Source organism: Hippoglossus stenolepis, chromosome 8 (assembly GCF_022539355.2).
Source record: "Hippoglossus stenolepis isolate QCI-W04-F060 chromosome 8, HSTE1.2, whole genome shotgun sequence".
In the NCBI taxonomy this organism is placed as follows: Eukaryota; Metazoa; Chordata; class Actinopteri; order Pleuronectiformes; family Pleuronectidae; genus Hippoglossus; species Hippoglossus stenolepis.
Window position 1 is genome coordinate 12807838 of NC_061490.1, and position 16819 is coordinate 12824656.

At 40.8% G+C, this 16819-nt stretch overlaps 1 protein-coding gene across 7 annotated transcripts in view; it reads right to left on the minus strand.

Annotated features, from left to right (window-relative positions):
- Positions 1 to 16819, minus strand: part of ptprub (protein tyrosine phosphatase receptor type Ub) — a 160989-nt gene that overhangs the window by 4899 nt on the left and 139271 nt on the right. For 2 of the 7 annotated variants that reach the window (XM_035163526.2, XM_035163521.2), the window contains 9 exons: positions 14878 to 14895; positions 12834 to 12870; positions 11635 to 11732; positions 9484 to 9600; positions 8350 to 8504; positions 7511 to 7646; positions 6611 to 6760; positions 4504 to 4818; positions 1781 to 1906 (listed from right to left, as the gene is read on the minus strand). In XM_035163526.2, coding sequence (XP_035019417.1) covers positions 1781 to 1906; positions 4504 to 4818; positions 6611 to 6760; positions 7511 to 7646; positions 8350 to 8504; positions 9484 to 9600; positions 11635 to 11732; positions 12834 to 12870; positions 14878 to 14895 — 1152 coding nt within the window. Of the gene's footprint in view, positions 1 to 1780; positions 1907 to 4503; positions 4819 to 6610; positions 6761 to 7510; positions 7647 to 8349; positions 8505 to 9483; positions 9601 to 11634; positions 11736 to 12833; positions 12871 to 14877; positions 14896 to 16819 lie in introns of all 7 variants that reach the window. The other 5 variants (XM_035163525.2, XM_035163520.2, XM_035163523.2 and 2 more) reach the window with 3 other exon arrangements.

A 16819-nucleotide genomic window follows, 5' to 3' on the forward strand; every position in this document is an offset into this window, starting at 1 on the left:
TGCTCCCCAGGCTACACGCTGGCACTCTGCCGTGCTCGCTCAGCACACCGACTCTGAGATATATGATTCTTCAGGTGTAAGTGGGGCCTGAGCTGCGAGCGAGAGAGGTCCCTGTGTGTTCATAACCTTGTCCTGTAGATTCTCGCCTAATACTTAAGGTTCAGTGGAGAACTATAAGTCATGCAAATTGAGCTGGCAGAGACACCAACGATGTATGAAGAAACTGCGCCTCAGTGGGAGTGGGATTTACAGAGAGTACTTTTTTTTGGTACTACATTCCCCGCCCCACGTACATATGCTTACAATGCACTTCCTTTGACTTTTACTCCCTTCCCTTGTATATCATTGTCACGCATTGGAAAAAAAGACTGATGCGCCTAGAGCCGGTCACAGAGAACGAGAGGTGTGTGTTATTTCTGTGTGATTGGATACCTTCCATGCTGTGTTAAGTTGCCCTCTCCGTGACAGTGGTATGCAACGAGTAAAAGAAAAGGTGCCTTATGCAGATAGGGGGAATGACAAGGGCGTTTGGGAGGAGGTGAGGATGCCAATCAAGACAGGAAGTTCTGGGCACTGCCTGTCGCACTGCTTATAATGGCAGCGTTGCAATAAAAGCCATGCATACAGATTTCCTCAATAATTGGTTGACAGTGATCCTGAGCAGAATACATGCATGTGCTTATGCAAATGCCCAGGCATAAAACTATACCTGCATACATATACACACACACACATACACACACAATCAAAACACTGTGATGTGTGTGAAGTCAAAATGACATATACTTTGAGACTATATTACATATATATATATATATATATATATATATATATTTAGTTGAGGAGAGACCACCCTGACGTCCCCTCTGCTCCCTCTACCATGACAGTCTTTTTTTAGCCAATTTAATGAGTTCTGTCTAATTCTCTGCTCTTTGAAAGTGTGACATGCTTTATGAACTAATCAAAAGGAAGTCTGAAAAGAGTGTCCTGCAACGGAAAATATGACATGCATCATGATAATGAAAACCCCCTCTTTAGTATGCTAACGGCCACCTAAGAGAAGGAAGACGCCTATCTAGGTAATGACAAAAAGAAATTGAAAAAGAGAGAGACTGACCTTTATTGCATGCACGTCAATGGGTTTCTCGTGCAGGTTTTTCATAGAAAGAAAGCTCTGATAATTTGTATCGCTCTTACGGGAACGTCTTATGGAAACAATGGAGGCTCTGGTTCAATTTTCTGGACTGCTGAATATCTAAATATATTCTTTGAAGTATGCTTTATACAGTCTATGGATAACTTTTCTTTCTACAGATCTGCCATTGTGTTCGGCATAAATCTCCAGCCTGCATTTTACAGTGTATTTATTTCAGAGTGCATTTATTTGACAACCTCCCGTGTTTCATGAGGCAAACACTAGAGAAGTGTATGCATAATAAAGCAATATAGACAAATAACGATGCACAGGTACAAATACAGAATCAAGGGAAGCATTGAGTCTTTGAGTTTGTGCACGTTAGAAGTTTTGAACAAAATTCAAATCATCATTTGAAGGTTTCAGGTACACAGATTTTGCTTTTTTTACAGCCAAGCCTGTATAGTTGTCAGACTTTGAGGATTGGTGTCAGCTTCTTAGATGCACATTACAGGTGGCAACTCTGAATTCCCTGTAGGTAAAAGGTCACATCTGAATGACCAGTGAGGACCACAGCTAATGCATTTCTGATGAGGTTCAAGTTATCATTTGTGAAACACCACTGAGTGGCACCTGATGACTCACCCTCGTGACATTCTTGACCCGAAACAGACGAGTGATGACATCATCGTCTGCTGACATGGACAGAAACTCCACTTCCATGGCTCCATACTGCTGCAGACCAGGCTCCGGCCAGTACTGAACACACGGCTGCGGGTAGAGGAGAGATTGTTATTGTCGTTGATGAAATACGGCACGTACAGAACTTGAACTAAAGCTTTCTTCAGTAGTTATGGCCAAGAAAATTCCCTTTGCTCTTAAAACTTTGGATCATCAAAGATAAGAGAGCTTTAAGGGGATCAAGTGACGGAATTATTAAGCCAGTAAGTGTGTGATAGGGTGTGTGTGTGTTGCTACGCAGTGGGGGGTCTCTATATATGTAGTGTTAAAAAGAGGAAGAGAATATATTTAGAAAGACCCACAGATGCACATGCATATGTAGACGTCAGGATGCGACACTGGTGTTAATAAGGGGAGAGAAACTCTGTGGGGAAGGAGAAATATAATATGTTGTGGAAGAAAGAAAAAACTCTGTAACAGAGTTCATAACCAGATGTCTAACAATGAACAATTTAAATTGGTGATAACTAAATTTTCAGGCGACTGAACTCCACGAGATGAAAAACACTTTATAAACTTGTAAAAAGATACAAAGAAGCCAATACGCAAATTTTACCAAAGTTACTGAGCACATCATACCCAACACAATGACTCACAAGGCTCTTAAAGGTCAGAGTGGTTATTGATTTTGATGAATATCTTTTGGCAGGGAGGATACTCTTACCATGAGTGTTAGGAGGCAAGTAATTACCATGAAAACCACCAGCTATGCTCAACTATTCATATCCTAATGCTAATTTCTTAATAAAACAATGATTCATAAGGTTTTAGAGCCTGAGAGAAATATATGTATTCATTTCATTTCTGTTAAGAGTTGACATCTTGTAAACTGCAAGATCAACCATAGATGATCACCGTTTCCTCAACTTCAAGATGCTCGTCACACATAGCAAAGAACAATCTGTTGGGGTGATTTCCATAAACTTTATGTCCTTTGTTATAAATGTCATCTTTACAGAATTTGCTACAGACAAGATAATGGACCATTTAGAAAATCTAATGCCACTGCTATTATTTATAGTCGGTACAAAATTATATCTAGATTGAGATCAGATTAGCATTACTCAAGCAACACTGAATATATATATATATATATATGAATAATACTGTTTATCTGCAAATGTTGCATTTTATCCTAAAAACTCAAATCTCTAAAAGCTTTTTCTTTAATGTCTTTGTCTCTCCTCAGGTAAATTCTGTGATTCACCTGTAATACACACATTTATTAATCATACAGGTGTAAATAGAAGGTAATTACAGATAATACAAGTTCCTTAAATTGTCCATGTAAAATGACTTGATGAGGGCTGATGTTAGCTAATGCTATGTGCTTCTCTTTTTTTTAAACTCAAAATAGCATCTGTCACAATGGATATGGATATATGCATGCTGAACATCTATTGTTAACTATTTATTAATTAATGTTTAATTGTTATGGTGTACATTGTGTTACGACCTGTGTATTCTTTTATTATTCTTGACTTATGGCCAAAAAATGGTTTTGTGAGGTCATACAGACCTTGGACCTTTGACCATTCAAATCTATTCAGTTCAAACTTGAGTGCAGGTAAATGTTTGTGCCATATTTGGAGAAAGTTTCTCCAGTTGTTCCTGAGATATTGGGCTCACAAGAACAGGGCAGATGGAAAGATTGTGGGATAATTTGAAAACAATGTTTCCGGCTACATCTGTCGCTGCACGAAAGCATGAATATCTTACAATTTAATCAGAGTCCCGATTTCCATAGTACTACTGTAGGCTTGCTACGTCCTATTTCTCCAACCTGAGACATATCTGGAGAACTGAATAATGTCTTTCCTTTACCGGCTATTTTTCACACTTTAATTTCATCCATGCTCGATAATTGTGATAACTAATTCTTCTAGCTCAATAGCTCATTTTGTTAAACAAAGTTATTATTACATTACCATGCCTATACATTTTAGAGCAGACTTAAAGATATATTGACTTTCACAGCCTTCTTCAGCATGCACGTGATTATCTGGCTGTCTTCATTTATCAGCTCAGGATTTGCTGTTACCATGTGGATTCGCTTCCCATAGAGGCTCCATGGAGTCGAGTGGAGGCTTTAAGCACTATGACATTCTTTTAATTACTTCTTCAGTGTTTCATTAGGTTTTCTAATCTGCAACATGATTCTTGTGTTATGTATCCACTCATTATTGTAGTGTTGAGAGGAAAAGAAAGAACAGGGAATATTGCAGTACAGAGGAAGACATATGCTCATGAGAGAAAGTGGGACGCCAACAAAAAGAACCCTGAGATCTGGCTGGAGGGGAGAGCGATGCTATTCTCCAGAGATGGAATTTGAGGAGGGGAAGGAAAATCTGGGGCGGGTGTTATCTAGTCATGCCTTGAGATCAATGTGGTCAGGGATCAAAGCCCAACAAAATGGCATGAAGGAACTAATCCCAAGCACAGATACAGAAACAGTGAGGTGAGGGTTTGTTCGGAAAAGTCTAAAGTGAAGTTCAGATAACCCCCAGGCTGAAAGTAGAAAACTTGCACAGCAAAAAGTGGCCCCAGCGCGAGTGAACTCAAACACTTCAACAAAGTGGGTCAACAAAACAGTGGCAATAAAACAGTATAATACACCTTGATCTTACCCAAGCAGAGTTGGACTGGTTGAGTTGGTTGAGCATGACCACCGCCGTGCAGCCGTAATCAAAGACCAGCCTCCAGAAGTCCGCCGTGGTGCCCGGCAGAGGGTGCGGCGTCACGATGAAAGCGGCCTGTCGGTGGAAGCTGTCGGCGAGAGCAGCGTTGATGTAATTGTTGCTCTCCCCTTCCGTGGTGACCAGGAAGGCCAGGGCGCGATCCGGCGGCAGGACATCCATGCTGCGGTTCTTCTCCCGGTTTCTGGGCAACAGGGCAATGCTGCACTCCTCCACATCCAAGTGGGGAGTCACAGAGTTGAGTGTCTGCAAATGGAAAAGTTGAAGACAAGAGGGGGAAATTACACAAAATTTAAGAGAGCGTTTAAAAGATGAGATGCGTGAGGAGAGGTGAGACACAGCAGAGGTATCAAATATGTCAGGGAGGAAGAGGAGGAGGAAGAAGAAGAGTATCAAACAGAAGCAAAAACAACCGGGAGAATTCCAAGAATCCAATAATAAACTGAAAGAATCTCTAATAATCTGAACATTACGTTTTTAAATTGATATCAAATAATGAAGGATAAATTCTGCCAACTGCATGATTAAAAAAACTCAAAAGGAAATATTGCACAAGAGTTTTCTTTGATGAACTGTCTGTTCGTTTAGCTGTAATTAAATGAGACAACTTGAAAAGGACTATTTGGATCATTAATACACCCCATCAATAATAGATCTGTGACTTGCTGATCTCAGTAGTACCAGTTGGCTGAGTGCTGTCAGAGGAGAAGGCGAACACAGAGCTCACTGGGCGCTGGACAGGCTTTCAACAACAATGTCAGACGGATATGTTTACACGATCAAAGAGGCCGATGTAACATTTTCCTCTATGAAAAACAGACAGATTGTAATCAGTGTGTCACCCCCTACTGTACCATCCACTAATCCACAGAAATAAATCAACCATTAGTTGAGCATGAGCATTTTCCAGTATAACTTTGAAATGCTAAACCTGGAATCAATGCGGCTGCTGGCTGAGCGCGGCAGCGGAGGGATGAGGCAGGTAAAGCGTGTGAGAACACAGCTGGCTCTCTTCTCTCCTAATCAACATCTAATAAAATGTTCGGAAACCGCATTCCTGCAAAACCAGGCAGAGGATTTCAATGCGAAGCCACAAAGAATCTGAGGTGAAAGGAAACCAACACCATCACTTGTGCACAAATACACACGCACGTGCAAACACACATTTGTGGATGCGTATCCATTGCTATCGTTAGTCTGTTCCTTCCTGCACTCTGTTGATTTTAAAACGTCTGTGCTATAAAAGGACACATTTCCACAACAGGGCGGATGTAGTCGTCATCTGTTGTTTATGCAGCTGTCTGAATACCAAACAGACCGTTGTGGATTAACTGAACAACCACGGTACACACACACACACACACACACACGACAGAATATATGCAATACAGAGGCAATGTATAATACAATCCTCCCCAAACTGTATACAATAAATCAACAGCATGGTTGTCTCTGGATTTGACTTCATCAACTTTCCCCTCTATATTCAAGGCATCAGATTTATAAACATTCATTAATCGTAGTATTATTATAATTACTGATAGAAATAGTCGATTTATTAGTAGTAGTGGTTTAGATACACAAAAGGATGATATTTCTGTGGATATATTAGTTGAAGCTTTCTTTCAGAAAACTGCCACGGCTAGATTTAACACATAAATGAATTTAACTATTTCTATAATTGATGGTACAATAAGTAAATTTAGTAGCGGTAAAAGTGTTTTGGGGGGGTTCATTTCAATGTATTCTATTTGATACTATTAGTAATACTGCGGTAGCATTAGCAGTAGTATTACAGTCCAATTTTACTGTAGTAGCTGAAGTGCTGGTAGGTTCCATTAAGGTAATTGAAGAAATGTTATTGATGATATTAAATAAATCACATTATGAGTGTGATTGCTGAGTGTGGACTGTGTAATTAAGAACGGGAGTGCATGTTTCATATGTTAATGGTTGCACGTTTCAACAAAATGAATCTATGCTTTAGAAATTGATTGAGGTGCCGCTGATCCACCGTCCACTACAGCGCGGGACTGACCTGGAACTCTTCCCGTAGCTGAGAGGAATTACTCTGGGAATCCACCCGCAGCATCTCTTTGTAGGTGACGGCAAACTCATTCACCAGGATGGCCGTCTCTCCGCACAGGCACGCCTCCAGGATGGCATCGTGGATGAAGATATACTGCTCCTGGAGGGACAACAGGTAACATGATGAAGTGCTGTGTGTGTGTGTGTGTGTGTGTGTGTGTGTGTGTGTGTGTGTGTGTGTGTGTGTGCACGTGTGTGGGCATGCATGTTTAATCTGGTGGGTTTCAGGGTAATGGATGAGGGTATGTTATCTGGGTGCAAACACACAGACCAGACGCAACAAAGGAGGCAGGTTATGAACATGTGTAGATGTAAGTAAATAATTAAACCATATGAATAAGAGATTTTTCATAACCTGCCTTGGTCTGAATTAAACATGTGCTATAATGTTGGTAGTGTATCAAAGCTGCGGGAGAACAAATAAATATTTCCGAGTAAACAAACACAAGCGGTGTGCATTTAATTAGAGCACCCCTGCAAATAATTACAAATGTAATAAACAGCTAAGTCAATGTGGGATTTACATAATAAGGGGTGAATATGTAAATTATCTCCACATCTAAAGAACAGCACCGTGCCCACGCAGCACATCGACAGACAACGTGAGTCTCTTCTCTCAAACTATTGCAATGACCTTTACAAAAGTCCCACAGGGGCATAGCCCCCCCCCCACTCTTTGACTTTCCAAACAACAAGAGGGTAAATCAAATGTTTAGAAACCTGAGCGTTCCTCCAGAGCAGGAGAGAGGTGACCACATTATGTCCACTGATTGTGTAATGTCACATCCTGAATATACAGCTGAATATAAAGTACGTGGATGATCTGTTTTATCTGATCTGTTGACCTGACCTCTGTCTGGATCATGTTGATGCGTCGAGAGCAGAGGGTTTTGACACAGTTGTAGATATCGACCACGCCTTCACACTCGGCCATGTCCAACATGACGTCCAGCACGATGTAGCAGCCGGTGCGGCCCGCCCCCATGCTGGAATGACCCAGAAACAAAAATAAGAACAAGAACATCTTTCATGAGGAGTCATCAACAATCTTACAATCAATGTTTTGAGAGTAACATGTGTCTGCTCAGAGCCCATGTTATTAAAGCTGTGTGATTTAACAGAAAATGGGAGAGTTGGCGGCCACCACAACAAACCAGGAGAGGGTCATGGAATTTGTTAAGCTTGCACTAGTTATACAAATTATTTAATTTAGGCCTTGAAATTACTAAAAACTTAATTTGTTGATTAATCTATACGTTTTGGCTGTATCTTTTTTTGAATACTAAGCTAATGGAAGCTTTAAGCTAACAACAAGAGAAAAATCTGAAAGTGATGAGTACTGTTAAATTGAAGTGAGCATTGTTTTTTTCTATATCTGATTGAATAAAGGGCAATTTCGCATGAATACCGTTGAAGGGTGCTATGTCAGATTTTGCCTTTATTTAGCTTCAAGGTCAATTGATTCTCTGCTAACCTCTGTCTATTCATTCAAATGTAACCCAACGATATGTATGAAGACAGAAAAAAATAAGGTACTTCTTTGTACAGCTGCTCACAACTGCCTCCATCTGTCACTTAAGGTCATGGTGATAATACGATCAATAAATATAATAACCTATTGCAATGTTTTTCATATATACTTTGAAAAAGGAATTAGAATAACAGATGGTTTATAAGTTGTTGTGTTACCTGCAGTGGACCACCACCGGGCCAGCGTCAGGAGGCGTGGAGGCTTTCACTCTTCGTATAAAGGCCAACAGTCCAGTGGCATGATAGGGCACCCCGTGCTCAGGCCAGGATGTGAAGTGGAACTGACGCACCTCGTGCTTGGTTGAGTATCCTCTCTGTCGAAACAAACACAGTACACGCATTAGCATTACATGTAAAACAATACATTTATGTGGCTTGCATCCTAACCATCGTAGCCCGCAGGCTGTTGTTTCATCCAAGACGTGCTGCCATCCATTCAGAGGCATTCCCCCAAAATGAGAGATGTGGAAAGTTTTTTGGTTCAGTGTGATGACAACCAGGACATTATTTATGTGGGGTGTTAGGTCTTCTAGGAGAGTATGGCCTCTGGGCATCATATCCTAGTATCAGCTGCAATGTGAGAGACACGCAGAAAGGAATTACTGAGGCTCGGAGAGAGGGCGGGGAGGTTTCTCCTCTCCACTGGGAGGCTGCTGCCGTCACACAGCAATTTCTTCCTCTGTACAGAGTTGACAAAGAAAAGCAACGCAAAGCAAAGGTTTGCTGAAGACAGAAAACAAAAAAAAAGGGGGAAAAGAGCTATGAAAAAAAAGCTGTCACCAGCTCCCAAATATGTGCCGATTTGAATAAGCGGCAGCGTGTGCCCGTGGAGAGCGGCTGTGACAGTGGCATGATAATGCCGTGTTTGTGCCACTGTCACACCAGAGCTGCTCTTCTAGCCCTTCCACAGAGAGATCCCGGGGAGATTGACAGGATGGAGGTCACCGGGGGCACAGCACTGTAACAGCAATGTTGAAAAGACGGCAGGGCCATTCAGATAGCTGCTGATGTTAATTCCTCTAAATGTGGATGTGTGGACCTCATGCCTATCAGCACTAAGCCCTGTCAGGCATCTAATCTGTTCTATTAGTTCTAATTTTAATTCTTACTTCACCAGGTAACCGGGGAAACACGGACAAATTATGTTCATGAATAGATAACAGAAAGAAACCACACACATATTAATTTCCCCCCTGACAGAGCAGTGAAGTTAGGAATATTATAACATGTATCAACAAATGCAAAACAGGGTAGCTAAACAAAGGTAGCAATGTAAATGTCAGATCGACTCACCCTCTCCAAGGCAAATGTACGGACTGTGTATTCAGCCAGTGTCTCTGTCTTCAGCAGACTGATTTTAATGTCCCCGTACATCTCGCTGTCATCCGGCCAATATTTACAGCATTTCACCTGATTGGAAAAAAGAAAAGCAAAGGAGTTAAACCTTGTTTTATCACTACTACAAATTTCACCTGCAAATAATGTAGAAGGTGTCACATGACTTGATCTGTTTGATGGGAAAAGTGAAAATTTTACAGTTTTGTTGACATGCAGCATATTCAAATCTCCTCTGTTGTCTGGTGTTAAAGATAACCTTTATTTAAAAAGGTCAATACGCTTGACAACAACATATCCATCCTTCTATTTACATTCCAGCTTCTCTAAAAATGAAAAACAGTGTTTTAATATTATAATGGTTAGTTTGAGAGGGAATATTATAAGGTAACAATGAGATAATCTCTCATAAACAGCTATTTCTCTACACCTCTTACACTTACTTAAAAAGGTTGATATGCTTTGTCTACAACAGATCAATCCTTCAACTTTTATATTATAATAGTAGTTTTGAGTGGTCATATGATTAAGTGGACTATAACAGCAGTTGCTCGTTTTAATCCTTTTAGGCTTCAAGTGGCCAATTTAGAGGAAACAAGGAAATCATCTCTAAAAGGGAACAATCTCTCTCCATGCCTCCTTTCTTTGAGAAAGATACCAAGTTTACATGTATATCTAAGGGAGGAGACCAAAATTCATCCCTTGCTACTGAATTGTGCTGGTGGGGTGATTATTTCAGGATTATTTTCCTGACTTTAGTGAATAAGGTTATCAACGTTAATTGCATGGACTTTTAGCAACAACATTGCATTTGTTTTCCTTTAAATGAACCAAACTACAGATGTGAAAAGCGTGAGTGTCATTATTGCACTGTGCCAGTTTTGGTTGTGTGTGGCGGTCCCTTCCTTTATATTTGAAATTGATGCATTACAGTCAGACGGATTGCATGACTAGATATTGTAATAACCATGAACAAGATAACTTTTAACGATCCATTTGACAGTAAGGGATAAAGTAAAAAAAAAAGAATTAAGTGTGTCATAATTTGAAATTAAGTGATCATAAGAAATATTAAGTCCTACATCTGTTAGTTTAACTAGAACAGAGAAATAGTGGCGTGGAATTTATGAAAAAATACAACACTTTCACCTCAAATGCTGCAGAAGAACAAAAACAACCTGTTCCTCTGCAGATATTTCATCTCAGAGGGCAAAGAAAAGAAAAGCACAATAATCACAGAATGGTGGGAAGCATAATGAACAGGAGGCATCAATTTTTTTTCATCAGCATCAGGCAGAAAGGAGGTAATTTTTATTTTTTTTATTTATTTAATAGAGGTGTTATTTGGATTCAGCAACACAGGCCAGTCCTTATTTGTTGACTGTTCCCTGAATTGTTGAGGTGGAAAACCAAATTGGATGAAGGCTTACTGCTAGAAAAACGGTGTAATTTTAACCATCCACTGAGGTAATGTGCTTCTCTTTCCTACGGTGAAAAGAGGATGGAATACTCACAGCAGATCTCACACGCTACAGGTATTTATGTGAGGTGGAAAATAACGGTGCGACAGTAAAGCCATTAAGGCTGTGTAATCATGCAGTGTATGTAAGGACAGCTGCCCTAGATACGTGGCTCAGGTTATTTTTATATGCATCACAAGTATTTTATAGCTAATTTTATGGACTCTATAATCATACCATCATAATGTAGATTCCTATCATTCATCATGGCTGTCTCACGATGATGATGTCATAATAAGGGTTGATCCAAATGCCATGAAAAATGCAACATCAAGTTTAACAGCACTGCAGAGACTTTGTGCAGACGTGTCTTTCATTTTTCCTGATATCCAGAAAGTTAAAGGAATAGTTTGACATTTTGGGGGATACATTTTCTCGTTGGGTGAGAAGACATATACCACTCCCAAGTTCTTAGCTTAGTTTAGCATAAAGGCTGGAAACGGAGGGTCCTGTGAGATCTTATCAAACAAACAAAAGAAACAAAAAAAAACGTTCAAATAGACACCAAAACGTTCCCTCATGGCAAATGTGCCACGTGTCTGAGCACTGGGCGATGACAGGAGGAGGACAGGGACTGAACATCACTTACCCTGCCAACCTCCACCAGCTTAGTGATCATGACGATGCTGAAACAGTTCTCCTGCCACACCATCCTCCAAAAATCATACAGAGTCTCCTGCTTGGGTCCTGCTGGGAAGACGAAAGAAATAAGAGTGAAGGGCAAACGGCAGCATCAAAACCACTTGGTACGGGAATTCTTATCGCTGTGAAATCTTGTATTATTGTGACCTAATTGTCCTTTTCTCTGACGGCAAGGTACCGATCTCTCAAAATACCACCGTCAATGGAGTTATTGGGAATTGAAGGCAGAAAGTGTGACAGAAAACCAGCAGCGGCTTATGTTGAAAGCCTCAAGGAAAATCTGTAGTTGTCATGTGAAGGAAGACACATTCAGGAAGTGAGATCCAACTCAAAAAAGAGGATCACATAGGAAATAAATGCTTAAAAAGACAAAGCACTGCTGACGACTTTTTGTTTGTTTCTTGCAAGTTATATCTGCTGCTCTCTGTTTCTGTGACAATGGGAAGGAAGGGGAGCTCGTGCAAGATAAGAAGAGGAGTAGAATTTAAGTGACTGTGTGATGGGAGAGAAACTGACACTCATTAAAGCTCATTATTGTCATTACCACGTATGGAAAAGGGGCCATCTGTCCATGCTCTGCATTCAAAACCTCAGCCGAGGAGGTTATGTTCTTTTTGCCTGCGTTTGTTTGATATTTTGCAGGAGTACAAAAATATCGAATGGGTGGATGACCACAAAACTTGGTGGAAGGATGTGGTGTGGATGCGGAGAGACCCCATTAAATTTTGGTACAGTAAAAAAAAGAAAAAGGGAAAATTTAACACCCACACACACCCACACACACCCACACACACACACACACACACACACACACACACACACACAGTGTCCATCTCTGTGCTAGCGGTAGTGGTTGAAATACAGGTTCTCCCTTCGACGACGAAGAACACGCCACCCAACATGTCACAGAAATCGACTGTGTGTAATTAATCACCTGTTCTAATGATTAATTCAGTAACATCACCAACGCAGCCTTCACGGGCTGCTAGTCAACCTTTTGATTTGCCAGAAAGATGGTTTTGGCAAGGGACTGTGCATGAGTAGGCTCATTGGCTGGATCATCTTCAATTTATTACAAGGTGCTCACCATCCTGAAACCCCCCACACACACACACATACACACAATAGCCTTGCTGGGATACTCACCCTGAGTGGCGATGAAGTGGTTGGATCGATGGTAGCCCTGAAAGAGAGAAGAGGGATGACATGCTGAGTAAGCCGTCTACCCCTCAGGCACAGCTGTATGAGAGGGTGTCTCTCGGTCTCACCCTCTTTTCTTTTTTCTCCTTCATCTTTTCTGAATTCTGCTCTCCTCCTGACCCACACTCAGCAACTGTGAAACGTGTTTTCCTGTGTAGTTCCTGCACTGTCTGACCTATTGCTGACCACAGACCATGTCTTTGCCCTCTGCTCCTCAGAGTTTGGAGCAGTTGAGGCCACACATAGTAAATACTGCATCTAGAAGAAGTGCTGATGAATCTCTGAAGAAGTGATCTCTAAAGTGAGTCTGGCCGGCTGACTGAACAACGCCTGAATCCCTGTGACACTTTAATAAAGATATGACAGAGAAACTAAAGGTTCACGTCTTCAATTTCAGGTGTTAGAATCCTTCATCAAACTCTTGTTCAGAGTCCTGACCACAGACTGAAAATAAAGATGGATGACCAAGCTCCACCTATCTACGCAGTGGGGATCGGGGGATGGAAACACGGTTTCAAGGTCCAGTCGATACACACGCTGGACCAATCAAAAGTCAGTCTTAAGCTGTCAATCACGACATTTCACCTTGTTTTTAAGGTCAAAACCAATCTTACCAGACAAATTTGCCCTTAAACATACATCAGTGTGATAAGAACAACCTTAAACGACAAAATAAGTATTTTAAAGAAATTTATTATGCATGTGTATGTATATTATGTACTTTGACATTTTAGTTTGGTCCATCCGCTAACACTGGGGAGGCAAGATTTATCATGATCAAGATTATTTTGCTTTATTTTTGGGAAGCCGTCAGGTCATCCATCTTTACCCTCTGTGGTCCTGTCCCATAAAAACTGATTCTCACCGAAAATGCACTATGCACAATATCTGAGTTGATGAATTAAAAAAACTAAAGCCATTTTTTTTTTTTTTAAATGAAAATACTTTTACTCTTGTCAAGTAGAAGAATGTTCTACTAAGGTGAATTAAGGTGAAACACAGGTTTCACCTTAGTTCATATCACCATCAACATAAACCGTCTCCTAGGGCAAACATTTTGTGTACAGTCTGAGATGCTACATATCAAAGGGAGCGACAGCCTTTGATATAGATGACAGACATTTTCATTTGGTGAGTATGTGGGATGAATATGAATGAACAATGAGATGTGTCACCTCAACTGTCATGGGGGGAATAAACATGACTCCCTGAGGGGTTTTGAGCATTTTAAGGCCGAGCAAACTGTTCAAAGATAGTAACTACTGCTTATGTCTCACTTTGCGTGTGTACATGAGAGACCTGTTTCCTGGAGTCCATGAAAACATCTCCTGGAAAACCTCACCGATGTTGTGGTTCACCTTCATTTGTCATTTTTGAGAGGAGCAGCTGGAAGGATAATTGATTCTCCGATTACCTTACACGAGTCTGTGACGTGGAGAAGGCAGGTCAGGAATAATCTGAACACACTCCCAAGAACCATCGGCTCTCGTCACATCAGCATGATGGGATGATCCACACTGATAACAGTTAATATCATTTAGCAGAAGGCGTCCTCCTTATATGCCGTGTCTGTCCATGTTGCTGATGGAACGCGTAACTGAATTGCATCCAGTCGGATAAACAGGGGACAAGTTTGAAATGGAGATGGATGACCAGTGCTGTGAGGCCTACTATCCACAATTCCTCTGGCCCTGGCCAAACACTATCAGCATGAATGATACCTCTCTTCTATTTAAGGTGAACAGCAGAGCAACTAAACCTCCGTCTTGACCACTTATGAGAACTAACAAAGACAGCAGGGTCCTCTATCTGTTTTTTCTTAATTTAAAATTTTTTGGCAAATGTGGACAAAACCTGAGACACACTGACCTTTGAGCATTTGTGGATAGAGGAAAGTTGGAAGAGGAGAGGGAAGTGGAAAGGGAAGAATGGGGGAAAAGAGCAAAGACAGAGCGATGGCAGGCTGAAGAAGGAGCAGTGAAGTACTTACTTCCCTGTTAATCCGAATCTACAGGGTCCAAGGTCGAGGAAATGGGAAAAAGAAGACATATAGGCTAGTTAATGAGAGAAGCTTTTTGTAAAGAGGAGTGATGGTTACAGAGAGGTGGTAAGAGGTCTGTATGCCTGCAAGTGGGCTTTTTTATTATGGTCATCGTGTTTTTATTTCCTGTAATGTTTTCATTGCTTTTTTTAAATGATAAAAGTTACTTTTAGTTAATTTTTTTTAAACGTCAGTTTTGTTGTGGGTTTTTTTAAAGGAAAGAAAAGAAAAACAGGCAAACTCTTGCAATCATCAAGACTGTGTGGGTGTGGTTTGATCATATTTGATAATTGGGCCACACAACAAGAAAGAAAACAATTTCACAATTGTCTGTTTTGGTTCAAATGCTGCTAAAGTGACGTGGGAGGAGCTATTTCAGGCGTCCCTGCATGGTTGTGTGAGTTAAAGTCATATCTTTCCCATTGACAATACTATTCAGAGTTGGATCACCTCTGGTTTGGATCAGCATGTAAAATATAGAAGTGACAAGTACAAGCCTCCACATGCAGAGACTTTGTTAATTCACCAAGCTACATTTCCCATGGTGCATCTCAATAGGAAATATCCAAAATACCCAATTAGGAAGCTTAGGCGTACTTTTGAGGGAGCCACTAATGGTGTGCGAAAGCTACAACATTAACAACATACTTCAGCAAATCATTTACATTAATCTTTGAATTCTGGGTCAATTTTGGATTAACTCCACGGCTGCAACAAATCGTTTTCTTCGCAGGCTCAATGAAACAATATTTTGAAACGTCCATGGCTCATGGGTATTGTAGTGGTTAGTGCTGATCTGCTGAGCCAAACTGACTCTACAAAACAAAGTTAAAGTAATTAGAAGTGGTGGCTGTAACAGCAACCTATGGAGTCATTACATCCTCTGGGGAGTTACATGTTCTATGTGAAGTAACAGTGAGAATATCATCAAGAAAACGTGAAGTGGGAATACAGAGAGGCATTAGAGCCCTTAGAAACCAGGGGGCTATCATAATTAGTGGCTGTACCGGCACAGAGACATACTGTATGTGAAATTACTGCTTTATATATCCCACTTGGAAAAGCGAGGATAAAAATCTATAGGCAGAAATATGTTATATGAAAAGAAAACTAACTGTGCAGGCATTCATGCAAGCCCCTATTAATCAGACTTGACTTAATCGTTTCAGTGCCTTAAGATGAGTGTTACACGACTAATGTACATGTTCCTTTACAGCAGGCAAAGCTGATTTACAGCATAGACGTGTGTGACGGAGTTTCTAAGTGTTTTTGGTTGTGTGACATCTGCCAATTACACCTTGTTGCTCTTTAGATGCAGATGAAATGTAAATCAGCAACAGCCCAGTGGTGCACTGGGCTGTCAAACACATGCAAAAATCGGGCACTGCACACCACAGCCGAGCAAAGGGTCCGACATTAAGTGCCAGAGAACGAGAGCTCACATTTTGTCACCTCTGTTTTTGAAACCGAAATAATGTTTCAGAGGAAACTTTTCCATTTAACCTCCGGTGAAATAATCGCAGGCTGTCCATAATATTTCCCGCTGTGGCTGGGTTGTTACTTTTTAGCATGCAGGGTCAGGTTTGTCAGAGCGTAACACCACCGACACTGACACTGTAGTGGCTGTTAAGTGGTGTTTTCCTACTAATGCCCGCACCTCTGTGCCCTTAACGCTAATGGCGACCGTCACAATAACTACAGACCTAACAACAGACCAGGTTTTTAATGCCCTCTCACTGTAATGAACTCTCTAAAAGCATCTCACTACTAGCCATTCTCAACAGAGAAAGAAAAGAGAGAAAAGCCCTGTGGTATCAAGCATTTTCATGACAGAATTTGGCCTAAAGGATGAATCCAACCAAAAATCTTGTCAACTTAAGTAATTTTTGCC